A 24,267-nucleotide genomic window follows, 5' to 3' on the forward strand; every position below is an offset into this window, starting at 1 on the left:
ACCATCAAGGACACATATACAGAAATGGCCAGCAATATCATGGAGCATCCCACTACCCAGTTTGTGCACTTTGTCCTCAATTCCATCAGGGAGGTAGCTATGTAGCATCACACTGGAACCACTAGACTCAAAAAGTTACTTTCCCCAAGCAGTAAGGCTGAATAACATCTCCACCTACTAACCCACCACTCTACTTCTTCCACCACCACTACTTTATGATTTCCTGTCAGTTCCTTTATGTACAGACAACTCCTGTATTTAGTGCCACTTTATGTAAGTAATCAATATATGTGCAAGTTATTTTAATAATTTATATTTATTGTGTTTTTTTTATTTTGTTCTGCTTTATACTTATGCACTGGAAATGACATTAAACAATCTTGAATCAGAACTGCAGCGCAAAGTACTGGCGAATCAATGTGTTGCATTACCTTTAGGCCTTGATAATAATCACAAACATTTTTTTAAAAGCTGTACATGCTGGAAATCTGATATAGACTCAGTGCCCACTTTATCAGTTACACATGTGTGGTGAACTACATATACCTATCTGGATAGGCCCCCCGCCCCACCGCTGACTGCTCCAGTGGCTCCTCCCACAGACCGTGGATCCTCCCACGGACCCCAGTATAAAGGCGATTGGAGGCACAGCCCCGGCCTCAGTCTCCTGGATGTAGTGTGGTGGTCACTTGCTGCTTGTTCTTTCTTCCAGCCAATAAAAGCCTATATCTCGCCTCACGTCTCTGAGAGTTACTGATGGTGCATCAACAAGTACACCTACTCGTTAATGCAAATATTCAATCAGCCAATCATGTAGCAGCAACTCAATGTACAAAAGCATGTAGACATGGTCAAGACGTTCAGTTGGTTTTCAAAATGGGGAAGAAATGTGATCTCAGTGGCTTTGTCCGTGGGATGTTTATTGGTGCCAGACAGGGCGATTTGAGTATTTCAGAAAATCTTGGGATTTTCATGCACAACAGTCATGAGTATACAGAGCACGGTGTAAAAAACAAAAGTAAAAAAATCCACTGAGCGGTACGAGGGCGAAAATGCCACATTAATGAGAGAAGTCAGAGGAGAATGGCCAGACTGGTTCAAGCTGACAGGAAGGTGACAGTAACTCAAATAACCAACCATTACAAAAATGGCATGCAGAAGAGCATCTCTGAATACACAACACATTGAATCTTGAAGTGAATGGGCTACACTGGCAGAAGACCACAGGAATACACTCAGTGGCCATTCTATTAGATATAGGTGGTACCTAAAGTTGCAACTGACTTTAGTTTGCAGAAAATTAATTGAAAATCTTTAGAACTATTCTTTAAGGTAATGAAATCTTGTTTTAAAATATGATGTATTAATGAAATGTGTTTTCCTGTCTTTCCAGATTTCCTTTTCCCTGGCAAAAAAAATTGAAAATTGTTTATGATGCAATAGTACAAGGTCAGGCAAAACTAGAATCAAAGGTAAACATGGTATGCACTGTTTGCTCAGTGAACAAGGTTGACCTGAGGAGTGACATAGAGCATTTAACTAATAATACAAACCTTGTAACCAATAATAATGCTCCAGGAATTTTCCATTTCTCCATAGGAAAAATACGTTAAACCTTTTTAACTATTTCTATAAACCATTCAGTGCATTAGCCCAATAATGGTGCAAAAATATGAAGTCTCGATGAAAAAAGCCACTCAACTATCAGTAAACTGCAATCTGTTCTCAATTGCAAGGTTTAATTTCAGAAATTTCCCATTAATATTCCTCAAAATATGCTAGCTATATCAGGTTAATAAGCGTACATAAACCATGCTTTATCAAATCTAGGAAACATTTAACAGGATTTTATGACAACAAACACATATACAGAGCAAAATATTTAACCTCAGTCTGTAAACACCAAAATGTTTACACCATCACATCCTAACACTCCACCTAAATACGTTTTTTTACATTTACCAAGAATGTAAAAGTTGCTGGGAACTGAATATTGACTGCCGGTAAATGTCTTACAGATAAACTTCAGAACAGATCATGGCAATTGATTGCTTTGCATTTTAAGAAATACTTTTCTTTCAAGGATTGTTTTATTGTTTTTCATGATTTACCATCTTTCCCCCTCCACTGTAAGCTTAAGCTTTTGCTAAATGGCTCACTGGTCAACAACTCTAGCGATGAGTCGCCTCAGTGAAGGAAATGAAAACTGACAAGCCTTTTCTTGCTTAACATTTTAAGATTCTCTAAAAATATCCATACTTCATTAGTGATTAGCCCTGACTATAACCAAATAGTTTAATTGTCTTTCTCACTCACAAGGTTTTAAAAAACATCCCCTCAGTTTGCTGAAGTTCAGAATCTTCGACTAAGCTTCCAGACCAACAATTCTGTCTGACTACATTGTAGTTGCTTCAGTTTCAAAATCTGCTTCAGTGCATCCTATTGCTGGCACACAATGATGACACAGAATGCCAGCAGTAGAGATATGCCCTTTCAGTTCAGTAGTAGGGGGTCAACTGGCTTTGTCCTAAACTCTATTAACGCGATCCACTCATTTCAATTGACTGAGTTTCTTTCCTGCACTGGCAGCCACAATAATGATTTAGCTGTTCTGTTAATGTTCTACTTAAACATACCCCCTTCCCCAACACCCCATCAACCCCCAGACATTGATGATGGCAAGCAGGTTGACAGTGTCTGGAATATAACTAGGTGCTTAGACTTTGAAAGTGGTCATCAATGATACTTTAAAGTGGTACAAATATTACATGCCGCTTGCTAAGATTTCATTGATGTTGTCCTGTTAACAAAAGTGGGCATTCAGTTGAAAGGACGTGAATAAAGCAGAAAGATTCAAGGACTGAACTAAATAATTACTTGGAAGTGTGAGGAGGTTTAATGAAGGTATAAAATTAATTGCTCTTTTCAATCATGCTTTATAGATGTACTGGGAATATTTGAATGAACAAACTCAGTTCCCAGTCGAGAATCATTCACCTAAAGCTTTTTCTTAAGATAGATTTTCAAAAGGCATGTAACAAAATTCTTCATGTGAGGTCAGACTGTAAGCTCATGAAATAGTTGGCAAGTTTCCTCAAAGGTTTGACAACAGCTTTGGCAAAAGAGGACTAAGTGTTGCAATAATTGAATGAGATTTCCCTGGGAAAATCAAATTCATGATGTTCCACTGGGAATGGTTCTGATATCCCAATAATTTACAATATTGGCAAACCAATTGTTCATAACAATATCTATTTTTTCTTCAAGGATCGACTTTATTCACCATATACAGTGAAGATGCAAAGCACCATAGACACGTAATGACCAAATAGGACATTGTTTATTTCAAGCTTAGACTAACAGAGTAGGTATATACTAATATGAAGAAATTTAGGAACAATTAGCAGCCGAATTAGTAAGAGGTTTTGAGCAGAGAAACAAGATGCAGGAATAAATCCATCCCAGTTGTGATTTAATAATGAGTGTGGAATGCAGTGAATAGAAACCATAACAGATATCTTTCTGGCCACCTTTATATAAGTAACAGTACAACAAATATTTCTATACAGAACATACATCAGTTTCTATTTGATTTGCTAATACGCTGGATATTTCCCAATCTAAGAAATAGAATATAAATATGTGAAATGTAAAATTCTTACCTGTGGTTAAACTTGTGTCCAAAAGAAACCCAGTCTTTTTCAATCAAAATCTACATAAAATAAATTTTAATATATGGTAGCACAACTGCAGAAACAGATAATCAGACTAATTACATCGACAAAACTTGCAAGTGTATACTTATTCATGAATGCCACACCTCTTATAGGACTTTCTGTTGGTAACACTATCAAATGGTGCAATAGAATCTATCTTGACAAGATGAAGTATTTGTTGGTCACAATATTTCTCTTTGGGGCCATTCTGATGGGCAGAGTGACATCGTCAGAAAGACAGCACATCCTAAACAAACTACCTCCCTTTGCACTGCATCCTTTCGGGCTGAAACATTGACAGTACTTTTTATTCCCCCATAGATACTGCCTGCCCTGCTGAATTCCTCAGGCATTTTGTGTGTCAACCTGCAGATCTCTGTTTTGGAGTGATAGAAAACTACCGCACAGAAACAAGTCTTTGGCCCCTCTAGTCCATGGTGAATCATTTAAACTGCAGAGTCCCATTGACCTGCACCGAGACCATAGCCCTCCATACCCCTACCATCCATGTACCGATACAAATTTTTCTTAAATGGTGAAATCAAAATCACATGACCCACTTGGGCTGGCAGCTCATTCTACACTCTCACCAATCTCTGAATAAAGAAGCTACCTCTTAAACATTTCACTTTTGATGGTCTTCCTCACCCCCAATATGTTGATGTCATCTGCAAATTTGTTGATGCAGTTAAACACATTATCATCCAGATCTTGATATAGATGACAAACAACAAACCCAGCACTGATCCCTGCAGCACATCACTAATTACATGCCTCCAGTTAGAGAGGCAACCATCTACTACCATTCCGTGGCTTCTCCCACAGAGCCAATGACAAATCCAATTTACCAACTCACCTTCAATGCCGAGCAACTGACCAACCTCCCCTGTGGGACCTCGTCAAATTCCTTACTAAAGTCCACGTGGCCTTCATCATCTTTCCTGGCAATATCTTCGAAAATCTGTACAAGGCTGGTGAGACACAATCTACCATGCACAAAGCCATGCTGACTATCTCTAATCAGACCACATCTATCCAAATACTCATATCCAGTCTCTTGGAAATCCTTCCAATAACATTCCCACTACTGATTTCAGCTTACCAGCCTATAATTTCCTGGCATATTCCTAGAACCTTTCTTAAACAGCGGAACATTAGTTATCCTCCAATACTCTGGTACCTCACCTGCTGTGAAGGGCGATTTAGATATCTCTGCTGGGGCCCTGCAATTTCTGCATTTCCCCCCACCCCCGGGCTCAAGTAAACATCTTGTCATGTCCTGGGGATTTGTCCACTAATTTGCTTCAAGACAGCAAAGGCCTCTTCATCTGTGGTCTATGTAGAGTCCATGACCTCCCCACTGCTTTGCTTCACTTCTGTAGACTCCTGTGTCCATCTCCCAAGTAAAGATAGATGCAAAAAATCTATTTAAGGTCTCCTCCATCTCTTTCATCTTCATGCACAAATTACCATTCTCATCTCCCAAAGGACAAATTTTGTCCCTTGCAATCTTTTTGCTCTTAACAGATCTGTGGGACAGATATCGAAAAATGATGCTGGAGAGGTAGCAATGGGAGATAATGAAATGGTGGATGAACTGAATAACTATTTTGCATCAGTCTTCACCATGGAAGACACTAGCAGTATGGTGGATGTTCCAAGCATCAGGGATTATGAAGTGTGTGAAGTTACCATAACTAGAGAGAAGGTTCTTGGGAAATTGAAAAGGTCTGAAAGTAGAAAAGTCACCCGGATCAGTTGGTTCTGATACAGGTGACTGAGGAGATTGTGGAGCCATTAGTAATGATAGCTCAAGAATCACCAGATTTCCTCACACATTTATTTAACTCTTGAGAAAACTTCTGCGGTAATTGTATTGGTAGTGTTTGGAATAAATATTGTAATCTAGGGAATATATTCATTTTTACAGCATTGAATCTACCTATGAATGTTATTGGTAACATCATCCATTTATCAAGATCCTCATGAATTTTTTTCAATAATGGCAAATAATTTAATTTATATAAATTCTTTATATCATTATCAACTCTTATACCAAAATAATTTATACCATTTATCGGCCATCTAAGTTGAGTTATTAATCGACATTGACTGTAATCTCCTTTAGTATGGGGTAGAATTTCACTTTTTTCACAATTTATTTTGTACCCTTTGGAAAGGTAAGATGTCAAGAATATCGATGGAAAATTTGACATGGAAATTTGACTTAGGAGGGTTACAATTACCAAATTTTAAGAATTATTACAAAGCAAATCAACTTAGATTTATTGCATCTTTTTTTGATGAAAATAAACCAGCAAGGATTAGAACAGAATTAGGTAAAATAGGAGAAAATATACCAAAAGATTTTATATATAAATGGGAATCTAAATGGATACAGGAAAAGAAAGAATCTCCTATACTAAAACATTTGATTGATTTATGGAATAAGGTAAATGTTGATGATGAGATAGAGAAATCTTTATTAGCAAAGAGACCTTTATTTCAAAATAAACTTATCCCTTTTACAATGGATAATCAACTTTTATATAACTGGTTTCACAAAGGGATTAGATATATGGGAGACTGTTTTGAAGGAGGTATATTAATGTCACTTGACCAATTAAAGAATAAATATAAAATATCAAATAACACTCTTTTCTGTTATTTCCAATTAAGGGCTTATTTAAGAGAGAAACTGGGTCAAACAATGTTATTGCCAAAACCTAATGAAATAGAAACTTTAATTCATAAAGGAAATTTTTTAAAAATTATTTCTGTTATGTATAATTTGATTCAAAAACAGGCAATTAAATAAGGAATTCATAAGTCAAGACAAAAATGGGAAACTGATTTGAATATTAAAATTGATGAAACAAGTTGGTCAAGATTATGTCTTGACAGTATGACAAATACAATAAATATTTGACTAACTTTTTGAGAATTGACGTAACAATTTGAGAATTGATGTAACTTTTTACATCAAATATATATTACACCACAAAAAATAAATAGATTAAACTCAAATTTATCTGATCAATGTTTTCGATGTAATCAAGAAATTGGTACTTTTTTACACTCTACTTGGTCCTGTTTTAAAATTCAACCTTTTTGGACAAATTTAAGAGTTTTACTAGAACAAATTATTGGAATACAACTTCCACATAATCCAACATTATTTTTATTAGGCGATATTGAAGGGATAAAATCGAAATCCAAATAGAATAAATATCAGAAAGAATTAATAAAAATTGCATTGGCAGTAGCCAAAAAGGCTATTGCAGTTACTTGGAAATCAGATTCATACTTAAGTATGGATCTTTGGAAGAATGAAATTTTTAGCTGCATTCCATTTGAAAAAATTACTTATAATTTAAGAGATAAGTATGAAATATTTCTGAAAATTTGGCACCCTTACTTACAAAAAATAAGATTAAGATATAGGTGCTCCGAAAATAAAATTACTGGTTATCTGGGGAAAGAAAGAAATATACATATTAAAGCTATTATGAACTCTAGGGAGCATGTGGGGATCTTCCGATATCCAGGCATTCTTTCTCTTTCTTTCTTTTTTCTTTCTTTCTTTCTTTTTTCTTCTTTTTTTTTATAGGGATATGTTAGAGGGGAGGGGGGAAGGGTTGATAATTTCTTTTCTTTCTGTAACCTATTTGAAAATTCAATAAAAAAAAATTTTTTAAATTCTGGAATGGTTCCAGAAGACTGGAAAATTTCAAATGTCACTCCACTCTTCAAAAAGGTAGATAGGCAGAAGAAAGAAAACTATTGGCCAGCTAGTCTGACCTTAGTGGTTAGGAAGATGTTGGAGTCGATTTCAGGGTACCTGGGAGGCACACGATAAAATAGGCCACAGTCAGCATGGTTAAAGGAAAATCTTGTCTGATAAAACTGCTGGAATTCTTTGAAGAAATTACAAGCAGGATAGAAAGAAGGAGAATTGGTGGATGTTGTGTACTTGGATTTTCAGAAGGCCTTTGACAAGGTGCCACACATGAGAATTCTAAACATGCTATGAAATACAAAGGGACTTGGGAGTCCTTTTGCAGGATTCCCTAAAGGTTAACTTGCAGGTTGAGTAAAAAAAGCACCTGCAATGTTAGCATTCATTTTAAGAGGACTAGAATATAAAAGCAAGGATGTAATGTTGAAACTTTATAAAGCACTGGTGAGGTTGCACTTGGAGTATTGAGAGTCGTTTGGGCCCCTTAGAAAGGATGTGTTGAAACTGGAGAGGGTTCAAAGGAGGTTCATGTAAATGATTCCAGGATCAAATGGCTTGTCATATGAAGAACGTTTGATGGCTCTTGGCCTGTATTCGCTAGAATTCAGAAGAACGAGGGGTGACCTCATTGAAACCTATCGAATGGTGAAAGGCCTTGATAGAGTGGATGTGGAGAGGATGTTTCCAATGGTGAATATAGGACACAGCCTCAGAATAGATGGGCATCCTTCTAGAATGGAGATGGGGAGGGATTTCTTTAGCCAGAGTATAGTAAATCTGGTGAATTAAGTGTTTATGTATATCTAAGGCAAAAGTTGTCCGATCCTTGAATGGTCAGGGCATGAAGGGATACGGGGAGAAAACAGGAGATTGAGGCTGAAGTATACATTTTACTCTGCTCTTCTTACAAAACATTGCTTATTGATCCAATTTTGCACCCAACTAAACTGTACCACAGAGCCAGAAGTGAAGACCATCAGGAAAAATCAAAAGAGAGAGTAATTTTGGATATTAATACAATTGATCAAACTGGTGATACAATTGCTAAGAATTAAGTACCTAATGATTTAACCATGCAACTACCGCAACAAAATTGCTGCTCTTACTGAATGCATCCCATAAATGTTTACAAAGGTTAAATAAGCTTCCCAAAGTGGGAGAGGGGTGAATTTCGGTGTTGTTATAGAGCTCTTCAGTGAATAGTAGGGACTCCATTGTTGATCTCATTGTGTTTGGAACAGGAAAGGAAACTGAGTCAAGCTTCCCATTCCTGAACAATCCCGAGAAATATCAATGTTAGATAAATGTGCAGGCTTGAATATTGAATCAATCTTGTATAGCCAACAGCAAAATTTACAGTGAATGATCACAAATTAAAAATGGTCATTAACCGAAGTACCAAATAGCTATCAGCGACAGTAGAATCACACCTCCACAAATTCAGGGCATTTGATGTTTGGCATCATAAACAGAGAATATATTAGCAAGAACATCAACATAAGTAACTATTTCTGAATACTCAATATGCTTGTGTTACCTTTGTCTTTTTTAATACTATATTCTTACCATGAATCCCTTTAAGGTTCGGTAAAATGGATCAAGCAGTACGCTTGCTACAGAGCAGACTTGGGCAGTTCTGTCCCAACCATCCGAACAGTGGACCAATACACTGGCGGCCTCCTCTGCAACAGCCTGAAACAACAGTATTTCTATTTTATTTAAGCCAAATAATCTGCTTGGTCATATACCTCTGTAAAGCTGCCAAAGCCACCACAACATACCGAAGCTAAGGATGAGAATAAAGTGAGATCATCTTTTCATGTGATTTGCCTGCCAATCATGGTTAATGCAAACTGGCTGCAGGGCTTCACAGAAAGAAGTAAACCACAGGCCCAAGAAAACTTGTTTGGACTGTTAATTAATGCATTGCATGAATAGTTGCCCAAATATCAATCTTACGTATTTTAATGGACTTCACAGACTTAATGGGACAAAATTGTAATGCCTGGCATTAAATGGATGCTGAAGTCTGTTATATTGTCTCCTAACAGTCAAGTCAATGGTGTTTTATATTTACTATTTCAGTAATATTTGAGTAATATTGTAAAGTAAAAACAAGTATTATTTGATAAGGCATTTTTGTTCATTTAAACAAATTAAATAAGGGCTCTATGTAAAAGTACATGAATGGCACACATCATCATGCCACCATGTTATACTTACATGTGTTGCTTAAAGTAAAAATAAAACTAAGACAAGTTCTACTGGGCTCCTATCCCTTTCTTGCAATTAGTTTTATGCTTTGGAGTTAAAAACCATAACAGTGTGATGTAGAAGTTTTACACGAACCTGAGATGACTGCATACCTGTTGAAGCACAGTGAGATGTCAGAGTTTAAAAGAAAGAGCTGCAAGAAGCAGGTGAGCTAAAAAAAAAAAGCAGTGCAGCACTTTTTTTCCCTTCACAAGGGGAGAAAGTCGGACAAATTAAAACAAAAGGCAGGGAACAGACAAATTCACAGGTTCATAAACAGTGAGTACTAGGTGATCATAAGCATCATTTTTTTAAAAAAGCAGAATTGCTGGCTATATCAGAACAACAGAGGTGTTCAATTTCAGAAGAGATAACTGGAATATGTATATTGAGCAAATATGTATATTAAAGCAAATGAAATAGCCAATGAAAGTGAGCGACAATTTTGGTGAGTGCATTGGATTTAAAGGCAGACAGTTTGCATAAAAGTTTGACTGCTTCAACTAAACCAGCCAAAATGAACTTTGCTAACATCATGGAAGTAATGTAAGAACATTTAGAACTGAAGCCATTGTGGATTGCAGAATGCTTCAGCTTTCGTAAGCAGAATCATAAGAAAAGGGGAGTCCATTTCAGCATATGTAGCTAAACTGAAGAGATTGTCTGAGTTCAATGGTGGCCTGAATCATGCCCCAAGGGATCATTTACGTTTGTTGAATCTTACAAGAAAGCATTCATAAATGGCTCCTAACTGATGCTCAACTTACATTTAGATGAGCAGTTGAAATAGTTGTATCAATAGAAACAGTAGAGTCTCAATTGAGTTTCAGTCAGGAATGAAAGTAAGCGTGAACAAAATTGCAGCATCTAGACAGAGGCCTGCCGGGTTAACAAATTGTGTTACCATTGTGGCAGGGGCTCACATACACCAGGCCAATGCAGATCTAAAGGCAAAACCTGCAGAAAATGCAACAAACTATGACACATACAAAGAACATGTCAAACAGACAAAATAAATGGAAGAGAAAAAGATTAAAAAGTCAAGCTGCAGTTTTAAAATGACCACTAATCTGCATACTGTTAATGAAAAATCTGATAATGACAATGATAGAGGTCTGAGTAGCCTTAAGATCTACAAAGTGAAAACTAACAAGTAATGGGTAATATTGCTTCACCAGAGGTGAATGGCAAATTAATTAAAATGGAGTTGGACATTGGCTTGACTGTTTCAATCACTCCACAAAATGAGTTTGAACAGAATTTCAAAGATACTGAACTGAAGCCTGCAGATATCCAACTAAGAACTTAAACTTGAGAAAAGTTAATTCCTGTGGGAATAACAACAAAAGTGAAATACAACAACCAACAAGTCACATTGGGTTTGGATGTGGTAAGAAGAGGCAGAGTGGAGTAATGATGGCGCTCCTTTGCTTGCATCCTCGGAAACAGCTCTATTTCCATCTTTAATATCGTTATTTTCCCCTTTCAGAGTACTTTGGAAAACCCTGACCTGGAGTTACACACTGACTTCGGTTCTTTGCGGGAATAGGACCTACTCTTGGGGTCTCGTAACCGACCATTGTTCAGCACACCAAGGGCTCAGCCTAAGAGACCAGCTTGGATTTGGAAGCCTAGGGTCTCAGGGATCTGGAGGCGGGCGGATCGAGGGTCGGTGTCACAGCAGAAGACTCATGTGCCATCGAGGGAGTCGGAATATCTGCTGTGTGTCTGAAGACCCAAGATCTTTGAGATCTTCTGGGACAGAGCTCAATAAAAGTGACGTAAAGGACTTTTAACATTGTAAACCAGTGAGTTGTTTGTTATGTCTCCCCACTTGCTGTGAAAATGGAGATACCTCCTTCTCCCTTATTAGGGAGAGAGAGAGCCTGTGGTATGTTGAATACCGGGTGAAACGCGAAGACTTTGGAGTACTGCAAGTCTGTGTCTTTGCTATTGCTTTGCTCACTCTTGAGTGCTCGGTGAGGGGTGCTATTGCTTTTTTTGCCAGTGGGGTGAGGGGAGATTGTTGCTCGCTGCCGCTTATGCGCGGGAGGGAGGGGAGCTGGGGGGGGGGAGGTACTTTGGGGTTCTAACATTTAACTGTCATTCATTCTTTGGGGTACTTCTCTGTTTTCATGGATGCTTGTGAAGAAAAAGCATTTCAGGATGTATATTGTATACATTTCTCTGACATTAAATTGGATCTTTAAACCTTTGGGGGAAAAAAAACAGGACGGCCAACATTATGGGGATGTGATTGCCTAAGACAACTACAACTTGATTGGAGATCCATCCAGTATTTGCATGTCACATCCCCTGTAATAGAGTTAAATGAAAGTGCATTAAGAAATGTACTAGATAATGCATCATCAGTGTTCAGGGATGGCCTTAGAAAACTCAAATATATCAAAGGAAAAATAATGTTAAATGAAAATACCACACCCACATTTTACAACATTCCCTATACCATCCACGATAAAGTAGCCAGTGAACTAGGTCACAAGGAGGCTGAAGGAATTCTTTCCAATGTAGAGTGGAGCCTATGGGCAATACCTGTGGTCCCAATAGTTAGGAATAACAGGTCTGTCAGGATCTGTGACAATTTTAAGGTCACCATCAACCCATTCCTGAAAGTAGATCAATACCCTCTGCCCAGGAAAGAGGTTATCTTTTCAAACCTTCCTGGAGGAAAACACTTCAGCGAAGTGGACTTGGTTGAGGTCAACCTACAGATGGAGATGGAAGAAGGGTCTGGTGTTCCTCACCAGAAAGACCCACAGTGGCTTTATCACTATAATTGGCTTATTTTTGAAGTAGCTTCTGCAGCTACACTCTGGCAGAAGGCTATGCACCAGCTGCTGCAAGGTTGCCCAGGCACTCAGTGTTACTTGGATGACATAACTGTGACCAGTGAGGATGACAGGGAACATCTCCAACACCTCAAGACAGTGTCAAAAAGATTAGAAGATTATGAGCTCAGAGCTTGATGCAACAAATACAAATTCTTTATTCCAAGCATCACTTACTGTGGTCACACCACTGACGTACAAGCATTACACAAGTGTGCTGAGAAAATTCAAGCAGTGGTGGATCCCCCAAGGCCAAAAGGTGTGTCACAGTCGTGGTCTTTTTTAGGATTTGTCAATGACTATAACGGGTTCCTGCCAAACCTGGCTACTGTGCTCCACCCCTTGAACTCAATACTACAGCTTGGGAAGAAGTGGCAATGGACAAAGCAGTGTGAGGTGGCTTTTCAAAAGGGAAAGGAAATGGTGACATCACACATTATACTCACACATTATAATCTATATTGTCCAGTGAAGCTTGCTATGTGCTGTTGAGGATGCCAACACATCAAGAGGTATCCAGAGCTGGCAGAACCACTTCCTGCGGTCCCAGAGTCAGTTCCTCCAACCACAATGGGGGAGGTTCCAGACCTGAAACTGATCCACTGCCTCAAGCAGAGCAGAGTGAACCCTTTGTCAAGAAAGATGTTGCCCCACGAGTAAGAAATCCTCCATAGCGATTAAAACCTTAGGCCTGAGTGGGAGAATTTAAGATTTACTATGCTGTGGGTGTCTGTATATAGTATTTGGATTATATAGTATACTGTATAGATATGATGTATACAAGATGAGATGCATTCTATATTGAGTTAGAGTTCATAGCTAAGCAGAAAGGGTTTTATGTATTTACTATTTCAGTAATATTTGAATGCTGTATTTATATTGTTTAAGCATTCCAGTTCATTAAAATAATTATGGGTTATACTGAAAAGTGAATGGCATATGTTCTCATACGTACTTGCATCGCTTATAGTAAAAACAAAACTGAGACATACTCTCCTGGGTTCCCAAATTTTTCTAGCAATTAGTTTTATGCTTTGAAGTTCCAAAAACATAACAAATGGCTCTGTCTGGGCTAATCTTGTTTTGTGCCAGGCATCAAGGTCAAATTTCAACCTTAATTCACTTGGCACTCTACATCAGTAAGACGAAAGACCTGACTGTAGCCTTCAGGAAGGGTAAGACGAAGGAACACATACCAACCCTCATAGAGGGATTAGAAGTGGAGAGAATGAGCAGCTTCAAGTTCCTGGGTGTCAAGATCTCTGAGGATCTAACCTCCCAACATATCGAAGTTGTTATAAAGAAGGCGAGATAGCGGCTATACTTCATTAGGAGTTTAAAGAGATTTGGCATGTCAACAAATACACTCAAGAACTTCTGTAGATGTACCGTGGAGAGCATTCTGACAGGCTGCATCACTGTCTGGTATGGAGGGGCTACTGCACAGGACCAAAAGCTGCAGCAGAAGGTTGTAAATCTAGTCAGCTCCATCTTGGGTACTAGCCTACAAAGTATCCAGGACATCTTCAGGTAGCGGTGTCTCAGAAAGTCAGCGTCCATTATTAAGGACCTCCAGCACCCAGGGCATGCCCTTTTCTCACTGTTACCATCAGGTAGGAGGTACAGAAGCCTGAAGACACACACTCAGCGATTCAGGAACAGCTTCTTCCCCTCTGTCATCCGATTTCTAAATAGACGTTGAATCCTTGGACATTATCTCACTTTTTTAATATACAGTCTTTCTGTTTTTGCACATTTTTAAAATCTATTCAATATACGTATACTGTAATTGATTTATTTATTTATGTATTATTTTTTTTCTCTCTCTGCTAGATTATGTATTGCATTGAACTGCTGCTGCTAAGTTAACAAATTTCACATCACATGCTGGTGATAATAAATCTGATTCTGCAAAACTAAGGTTAAATTGATAGACTTTATATAAAAGAAAATATTATAAAGTCTAATAATTATAAATTATTGTTATTGTCATTTAAATAAAATAGGAATGTGGCCCATTTCAAACAGCACCTTTCTCATCTTTTTTGCCACGAGACCACTATGAGGGTGGAACAGCAACACCTCATATTGTCTCAGTAGCCTCCAACCTGATGGCATGAACATCAATTTCTCTTACCAGTATTTGCCCCTCCCCCTTTCCAGTTCTTCTATTCCCAAACTCTGTCCTCTTACCTCTTCTCCTCACCTCCCTTTGGTGTCCCTCCTCCATCCTTTCTCCCATGGTCCACTCTCATCTCGTCTCAGATTCCTTCTTCTCCAACTCTTTACCTTTCCCACCTATCACCTGCGAGCTTCTTAATTCATTTCCCTTCCTCTGCCTACCTGGCTTTACCTATCACCTTCTAACTTGTCCTCCTTCCCCTCCCCTCAGCTCTTAATTCTGACATTGTCCTCCTTCCTTTCCAGTGTTAATGAAGGGTTTCGGCCCAAAATATTGACTGTTTATTCATTTCCTGACTGACCTGCTGAGTTCCCCCAGCATTGTGTGTGTGTGTGTGTGTGTGTGAGAGTGAGTGTGTGTGTGTGTGTGTGTGTGTGTGTGTGTGTGTGTGTGTGTGTGTGTGTGTGTGTGTGTGTGAGAGAGAGAGAGTGTGTGTGTGTGTGTGTGTGTGTGTGTGTGTGTGTGTGTGTGTGTGTGAGAGAGAGTGTGTGTGTGTGTGTGTGTGTGTGTGTGTGTGTGTGTGTGTGTGTGTGATACCATTGCTTTCATCTGCATTCCTCAGAGTGAACAAATAGCTTGTACTCAAAAACAATCTGGAGGAATGTGGAACTAAAAAAGCCTTCTGTGTCCCAACGGATCACACTCCTAATCCCACGCTATCTCCACGAGAGAGTGAGTAGCTGAGCACAAACAGCAAATTCCAGAGCTCTGCATTTGCAAATATGTAAGTGAAATGCAGAGGCTACTGATGATAACCTCACAGACAGGTTTGCCAACAAATTTCTTGTAGGTTGGGTCAGCGCTCAGGCAGTCATATGGCTGCTTTCTTAGCTTCAGCATTTCAGAGTAAAAGAGTTCCAAAAATCAAAACGTAGTGAAATGTTCATTTTGTTTGTATCTCCAGCAATCAAAGAGTCTTTGCTGGTCACAACTTTCTGGATAATTTTTGTCATTAAAACTTCATTTGACTTTCAAACTGAAAAAAATTTGAGTATTCTTTGGGCTCTTTAAAGTATGAACATTTGCTGTGTTTCTAAAAGCACTGAAGTTTAGGAATTTCAGCTTTGTGAAGCATTCCGGTTCTTTGTGAGACATTTGACAGGCTAACCTCAAGACTGATGATAATGCCAACGTAACATGAAGTAATACCAGCTTGGAACAGTGGTATTGAATTAATTTACTTACTTTTGCAATAAATATACCCGCATCCATGATGGCTTTAATGTGCTTCAACCAACCAGAATTCTCTAAACCCCATAGGAAATCATTCATTGAAGGAGATCGAAGTTCACAGACTGAAAGAGATTTCAGAAATGTTACATAATATTTAATTGTAAGGTAATGCACATCAGCAAATCACTATGTTGCACATTAGAATTGTTCTGCAATACAAGCAACCCAGAAACATCATGAATGCTTGCCTGCCTCCATTTAAAAAGTCTTCCTTAGGTGAACATCATGATCATCACCTCCCTTATTACAACCAATCAAGTGTGATAATACAGAATGAGTTAACGTTCTCAAACTACGTAAATAGGGGAAGGTGAAGACATCAGAGTAGAATTCCATAGACTGGCTAAGCATGAGAAACCAACATCTGTCACTAATACCTTAAAACTAATTTCAATTATTTGAAGGTAGAACTGGCATTGAGGACTGAAGAAAATAGATCAAAATTATACAAGAGTTAAGCAGTGGCAGATATTTTAAAACATATTTCATAATTTTCAAGATATACCCATTGACTATAAGAAGCATGTCTAGGCAAGAGTGTTAGGGTGATATCAAATTAAAAGAGAAACCTATTCTGTTGTGAAGATTAATGGTTGGCTTGAAGACGGGATAAATTTTAGAAATACATAGAATGACCAGAAAAGAGAGAAAATATATTAGGAAAGCAGTAATATAAAATAAAAAAGGTAAGAATCAAAAATACAGAGAGGAAGAAATCAGCTAAAGTCAGTGTTGGTCCCTTAAGGGACAAGATACAAGAATTAATAATTGTCAATAATCAGAGTTTAGGAGGTTTTGAAGATTTCAAAGAAGCTTGACAAGGTAGATACTGAGAGGTGGTTTTAATTTGTACTGTAATCTCGAACAAGAGAACATACTTTCAGAATATAGTGTTGTCCATTTAAAAAGAAGTAATTTCTTCCCTCAGAAGATCTTGAATTATCAGAACTATCTGATTATTTTACTTCTAAAAGGTACATTGTGGAACAGGCCCTTCAGGCCCAGTGAGGTACTCCCCAGCAACCCACTGATCTAATTCTATCATAATCAAGGGACAATTTGCAATGTTCAATTAACCAGACAACCAGTATGTTTTTGAACTGTGAGAGGAAACCAAAGCATCTGAAGAAACCCATGCTATCACGGGGAGAACACAGAAGCTCCTTACAAACGGCAACAGAATTGAACCCCAAACTCCAGAATGCCCTGAGTTGTAATTGCGTCACACTAACTACCACGCTATCATAGCACCCCAGTATATCTTAAGGTGTCATGGAGAGAAGGCCAGGGAAGATGGATTTGTGTGCGACATACAAGTCAAGATAATGTAAAACAGACAAGAAAATGAGGTTGCAGCCATGATCGGATGGGCCACAACCATTTGAGAGGATCAGGATCAAGGGGCTGAATGGCCTACTCATGATCCTTTCACTTACATCCTCATTGACACCCTTTTGCAATTTTCTTTTCCTTATTGGTTCAACATGGTTTTGTCAGTAGGAAGCTGTTCTAGAGTTTTTTTCTGCAAACATGGTGCACTACAAATACCCTTTTTAACAAATTTCAACAAAACTAATTTACAGGCAACATTTTATATAAAGAGAAATCCATATACAGGCTTTTGCACATCCCCTTTCACACAGAAATGCAGGTAAAAAGGATGGAATTTTTAAAGAGAGTCTTATCAGATGTACATGATCATGAAATCAAGTAAACACAATACTTTGATCATTAAAATGAAGGAATGGAATCAAATGGGAAGTGCACCAACAGTTGAAATTATAAGAATTTTGCAAAGTGCTGTTCTACACATTGATACAAAGTGAAAAAATATATCTTAAGAGTCTAACATGACATCTGTAATTCATACATTATCCCTCATTTCACAAGTTGCATGTAAATGATCTACACATTGCCCATATTAATACCATGATCCTCCGTCAAATGAGCAAGTGGTGGTCTGATGTCTTCTCCCACTTGGTGAATAGGTTAGAGCCCAGTCACAATGTTCACTTCACCATTCTCAAGCATCATTAAATCGGCTGTACTACCAAGGGGCGCTTCACAAAATCTTCTCTCCAAGCACTATTGTGAATAACTCTACAGCTCACACTACTTCCACATAAAATAAGGCAAAATAAATTTTTTTGTTAAATATTACTATTTGGAAGACCCTCCATCTCATTTCTTCTCTGCTATCCACTTCCTCCTTCTTCCTTCCCAAATGCCACCACATTTATTCAAGTTGACTTTAGGCTAGAATGACATACAACCGAAAATTCTGGACCACCCAATCATTTACTCATAACTGTGTTAAAAAAAAACAATAGCTTTCTCTCTTTTACGAAAACTTCATTTCATCAGCCAGGTCCTTTTTTTCAAATGAACTTTACTTCAATTTTCATAGTCTGCTTTCTTTGAAATGAAATAACTGAAAATTTATCAGCAGAAAGCACACATAATGCACTCTGTAAGGTCTTGCAGTGTGCTGCCTTGCAGCTTCCAATGATGCAGCCAGACAAGACATTCTCCATGGTGCTCCTGTAGAAAGTTGTTAGAATGGGGGAGGGGAGTCTTACACACCTCAGCCTCCCCAGAAACTCTAGATGTAGCTGTGCTTTCTGGGCTAATGAGGTGGTGTTGCAAGCCCAGGTTAGACCATCTGTTATGAGCACCAAGGAACTTTGTGCTCTTTACTCTCTCCACAGCAGAGCCATTGTTGTGCAATGGAGAGTGGTGGACTTGTGTCTTGCTGAAGTCCACAATCATCTCTTTTGTCTTGTCCATGCTGAGACTCACATTCTTGCTCTCACACCATTTGAAGAGCTTCTCTATCTGCTCTCTGTATGACAACTTACCAATGTTGATGATGAGGCCTACCACTGTTGTATCATCAGCGAACTTGACAATGTTGTTCGAGCTGAATCTAGCAGTGCAGTCGTGAGTCAACAGCATGAATAGCAGTGAGCTGAGCACACAGGCCTGGGGGCCGGGGTGGGGGGGGGCACCAGTGCTCAGCAGAATGGAGCTTGAGAAGTTACTGCCAACTCAAGACTGACTGGGGTCTTTCTGACAAGAAGTCCAAGATCCAGTTATTGAATCCCAGCAAGACAGTTCACCCACCCCCTCTGAAGGATGATCACCATACAAGCCTAGGGCACCATGTCTAGATTCCTTCTTACCAATCCTCTCTGATGAGCTTAACTGCACTGGACATAGACCATTTGGGACGGTCTCAAGAAAGATGGCTAAATTCATAGGAATTAAACCATTTACTCATTAAAAATTAGATCCAACATTAAGACAGAAAATGTCACAATCATGTCATCAGAACATTATAAATCAAGTGGACATTCGTGTCTAGAACAACAACTTACCATCCAGTAGTTTTTGTAGACTGCTTCTCATCACATGAATGTTTTCTATTCCTATGAAATGGAACTTGATGTTGGAGTAGTTGTCTTCATTTTCATACCCTTTTCCTGCTGCTCGGTTTGCCATTGCATTTAACTGGGGGAAAATGAGAGAAAATGTTAAGACAGCTTCAAGATAATTCACTGAGAATCGTATTTTGTGCAGTCTTGTTAATCCTCACATCAAATGTAGCATCCTACAGTTTTTTTTCTCAATAGTCATATTGCTCTCACAATTCTTTCTGTTATTTGAGTTCAATTGCATTCCTAATTACAAACCCCATTTCCAGAAAAGTTGGGATATTTTCCAAAATGCAAAAAAAAATCTGTGTTATGTTAATTCACGTGAACCTTTATTTAACTGACAAAAGTACAAAGAAAAGATTTTCAATAGTTTTACTGACCAACTTAATTGTATTTTGTAATTATACACAAATTTAGAATTTGATGGCTGCAACACACTCAACAAAAGTTGGGACAGAGGCATGTTTACCATTGTGTTATATCACCTTTCTTTTAATAACACTTTTTAGTCCTTTTGGAACTGAGGATACTAATTGTAGTAGATTTGCAATTGGAGATTTTGTCCATTCTTGCTGGATATAAGACTTCAGCTGCTCAACAGTCCGTGGTCTCCGTTGTCTGTTTCTCCTCTTGATGATGCACCATACATTTTCAATAGGAGATAGATCTGGACTGGCAGCAGGACAGTCAAGCACACACACTCTGTGTCTACAAAGCCACGCTGTTGTAGCCCGTACAGAATGTGGTCTGGCATTGTCCTGCTGAAATAAGCATGGACGTCCCGGGAAGAGACATCGCCTTGATGGCGACATATGTCTCTCTAAAATCCTAATATATGCCTCAGAGTCAATGGTACCTTCACATACATGCAACTCACCCATGCTGTGGGCACTGATGCACCCCCATGCCATCACAGATGCTGGCTTTTGCACCTTTCGCTGCTAACAATCAGGATGGTCATTTTCATCTTTGGCACGGAGAACTCAACACCCGTTTTCTCTGAAAAGTAGCCAAAATGTGGACTCATCGGACCACAGCACACGGTTCCAGTCTTTTGGTCTATCTGAGATGAGCTCGGGCCCAGAGAACTCGCCGGCGTTTCTGCATAGAGTTGATGTATGGCTTCCTCCTTGCGTAATACAGTTTCAAGTTGCATTTCTGGATGCAGTGACAGACTGTGTTAAGTGACAATGGTTTTCCGAAGTACTCCCGAGCCCAGGTGGCTATAATTGTCACAGTAGCATGACGGTTTCTTAGGCAGCGCCGCCTGAGGGCTCGAAGATCACGCGCATTCAATAGTGGTTTCCAACCTTGCCCTTTATGCACTGAGATGTCTCTGAATTCTCTGAATCTTTTCACAATATTATGTACTGTAGATGTTGAAAGACCTAAATTCTCTGCAATCTTGCGTTGGGAAATGTTCCTTTTGAACTGACTAACAATTCTCTCATGAAATTTGGCACAAAGGGGTGAGCCATGACCCATCCTTGCTTGCAAAGACTGAGCCTTTGATGAACGCTACTTTTATACCCAGTCATGATACCTCACCTGCTACCAATTAGCCTGCTTAATGTGGAGTCTTCCAAACCGGTGTTACTTGAATATTCTGTGCACTTTTCAATCTTATTTTAACTCTGTCCTAACTTTTGTTGAGTGTGTAGCAGCCATCAAATTCTAAATTTGTGTATATTTACAAAATACAATTAAGTTGGTCAGTAAAACTATTGAAAGTCTTTTCTTTGTACTTTTGTCAGTTAAATAAAGGTTCATGTGAATTAACATATCACAGATTTTTGTTTTTATTTTGGAAAATATCCCAACTTTTCTGGAAATGGGGTTTGTACATTCAAGTAATCAAATTAACTCAAATGCAAGTAGATATATTTTTATTAATTTTTTATATGTTTCTACAGAATGGCTAGACAAAAAAAACTACAAAGTGAAAATTAACACAGTGCAAAATACATATATTGGATATAAAGTTCATACAATAAGGAATCAGTAAGATCATATAGAGTTAGTAACCTCCCCATCCTCCCACAACAAAACTCCAGGCCAACCATTACAATATGTAAAAAAGAAAATTTAATCAGAACATTCAATCCCACAGAGCTGTAATATATAAGAAAAAAAATATTATGAATGCCTACTACCAAAACTATAATATAATTCCCATCAAAGAAATTATAAAAGTTAAAAAAAACTGAAAGTAAGGGATTGAAAAAAAAGACAATCTAAAAGGGAGTTATGAAAGTATTCGAGAAAAGGTTCCCACACCTTTTGAAACTTTATGTCTGAGTGAATAATGAATTTTTTCAAGGACTAAACGGGACATAATATCACTAAGCCATTGGGCATGGGTCGGTGAGGCAACATCTCTCCACCTGAGGAGGACTAAGCGTCTAGCCAAAAAAGCAAAAGATAGTGTTCGACCTTTAGTCGGACTCTAAACGTCTATCTGCCTCACCCAAGGTACCAAAAAGGGCAATCAGAGGATTAGGTTCTAAATTGCACTTAAGAATATGAGATAGAGATGAAAAGACTTCTCTCCAGTATTTCTCTAGACTAGGACAAGCCCAGTACATATGAATAAGAGAAGCTTTGGTTCTAAATGTTCCTGCATTACTTTGACAATATCAGTAAAGCTCATTCCTGTTGGTTTGGTTGAAACAGTCAAATTTCAAAGCAAACTGTATGCATTTCAATGAATGCACTCAGCAAAATTAGTAGTTGTTTCTCATTGGTATTTCAGTGACACTACATGGAAGCCTACAGATATCCAACTAAGAACTTATACTGGAGAAAAGGTAACACTTGTGGGAATGACATTAATAAGAGTGAAATACAACCAACAAGCCACATTGAGCTTGTATGTGGTTTAAACAGAAGACCAGCATTGTGGGCTCATGATTGGGTGAGACAACTTCAACTTGATTGGCTGAGATCCATCCAAAACTGGCATGTCACATCCCTTCAATGAAGCCATCTGAAAGTGAATCAAAGATAATGGATGTTGCCAAAACTGTTTCCATCCTATACACCATAAACCATGGCAAAACAGAGGGCTAACAGGTGTTAGTGCCAACCTCTGTGCCTCTGATTGGAAAGCATATTGGACCAAGGAAGGACTATGCTGTGCAGAGGAAACGTGAAAGTAACAAAAATTGTGGTCTGACTACAACAGTTTTTGTAAGCAACATACTCTATCTGAGAAAGCTTTTGATAATGTTAATCAGAAAGTTATTTGCAAAATGTGGCTGGAAGAGAGTTCAAGAAACTTCAGAAAAGTTGCTAGCATTTGGTTTTGTGAATATAAAGAACCAGAATCTGCTCTGCATACAATATTGATTACTGCATGAAATTCAAGTGGGAGGCAGAAAGCCACTTATAAAAGTAGATACAAAGACCAAAGCCTGGCTGGATGAAAGGAGTCAATGAAGGTATGAAAACAGAGGATTCAGCAGATGATGCTGTGAATGAGGAAACCAAGAGGAGAGATTGTAAAGGGAACAATAGAAGGGTTAGTAAGCAAATAATCCAGAGAACTAATTGCACCTTCCTAAGATCAAGATGCACTAACTGGAAGAAGGAAGAAGAAAGATGGCTACCGCTATCAGAACCACTTCCTACAGTCTCTGAATCAACTCCTACAATCATCATGGAGGAAGCCCCAGAACCTGAGATTGTTTCACAGCCACAAGTCTCACCCGCAGTTCTGTCAGGAAATACGTTAACCTACAAGAGTAAGAAATCCTCCATAGTGATTAAATCTTTAGGATTGAATGAGGCCATTTCCTATGCTGTAGATGTCTGTATAGTAGTTGTATTCTATAATATCCAATGTATATAGTGGAGATATATTCTGTACAGAGTTGGAGTTTACAGCTAAGTAGGGAGGAGTGTTGTGTATTTATTATTTCAGTAATATTTAAGTAATCTTGCAAATGTGTTGTTAAGCATTCTTGTTTGTTTAAACACTTCACTCTGTAAAAACACGTGAATTGCAGTCATCATCACACTACCACATGATACATGCACACCTCTCTTATAGAAAACACAAACAGACTCACATTTCAGACTTCCATGATTTCCTTTGAATTAGCTTAACGGTTTGAAGTTAGAAAACATAACACCATTCGTCATCTTCTGCAGATGAGGTCATTGTTCAACCTGAGTAAATAACTTAACAGCCAATATCCAAGTAAATCAGTTGTCTCAATTGCACCAAGTAGGAAAAGCATCTGTGAGAGCAGCTGGGACAATGCCAGACTTACATACCAAGGCTTGGGGCAATTTTGTGAAGGAAATAGATCTTGGATGTGAGCTATTGAACTGGTTTCCTGCTAAATTCCCCACTTAGCAATTAGTTCCAGTGCATTCAGTTGGACAGAATGTGCAGAAGGCATATAATACAGAGGTTTGACAGCGTCCAGTCTGGACATCAGAAGTCTGCAGAGCAGGGGATTTCAATCAGGTCCACTGCCTGAGGATAAAAGGCAGCAGCAAGTCACAGCAACATAATGGAGCTTTCATCAGTGATCAATAAGCATTTGAGATTGATTAGTTACAGCAAATTAAAGAAAGGCAGGGGCAAGGACAGTGTCTGTCGTCTGAGTGGGCAGAGTCAGAGTGGTGATCTTAAGGTTTTAGCTCTTCGAGGCTTCAGAGAAGAGAGGCTTCACTCGGAAAAAACAAAGGAATGAAAAGTTCAAGAGTTTTCCTTTTCTTTTTAATATCTGCTCAGTTAGGATAGGGAGGTTCTACTGCAGTTGTACAAGGCCTTGGTGAGGCCGCACCTGGAATGTTGTGTGCAGTTTTGGTCCCCTAATCTGAGGAAAGACATTCTTGCCATAGAGGG

At 38.5% G+C, this 24,267-nt stretch overlaps 1 protein-coding gene across 3 annotated transcripts in view; it reads right to left on the reverse strand.

Moving 5' to 3' along the window:
• Window positions 1-24,267, reverse strand: part of mtmr7b (myotubularin related protein 7b) — a 63,348-nt gene that overhangs the window by 29,098 nt on the left and 9,983 nt on the right. For all 3 annotated transcript variants that reach the window (XM_059989275.1, XM_059989278.1, XM_059989277.1), the window contains exons 4-7: window positions 19,350-19,482; window positions 15,925-16,034; window positions 9,022-9,147; window positions 3,663-3,712 (exon numbers count right to left, since the gene is read on the reverse strand). In XM_059989275.1, coding sequence (XP_059845258.1) covers window positions 3,663-3,712; window positions 9,022-9,147; window positions 15,925-16,034; window positions 19,350-19,482 — 419 coding nt within the window. The remainder of the gene's footprint in view (window positions 1-3,662; window positions 3,713-9,021; window positions 9,148-15,924; window positions 16,035-19,349; window positions 19,483-24,267) is intronic.

This window comes from Hypanus sabinus, chromosome 14 (genome assembly GCF_030144855.1).
Source record: "Hypanus sabinus isolate sHypSab1 chromosome 14, sHypSab1.hap1, whole genome shotgun sequence".
Classification (NCBI taxonomy): domain Eukaryota; kingdom Metazoa; phylum Chordata; class Chondrichthyes; order Myliobatiformes; family Dasyatidae; genus Hypanus; species Hypanus sabinus.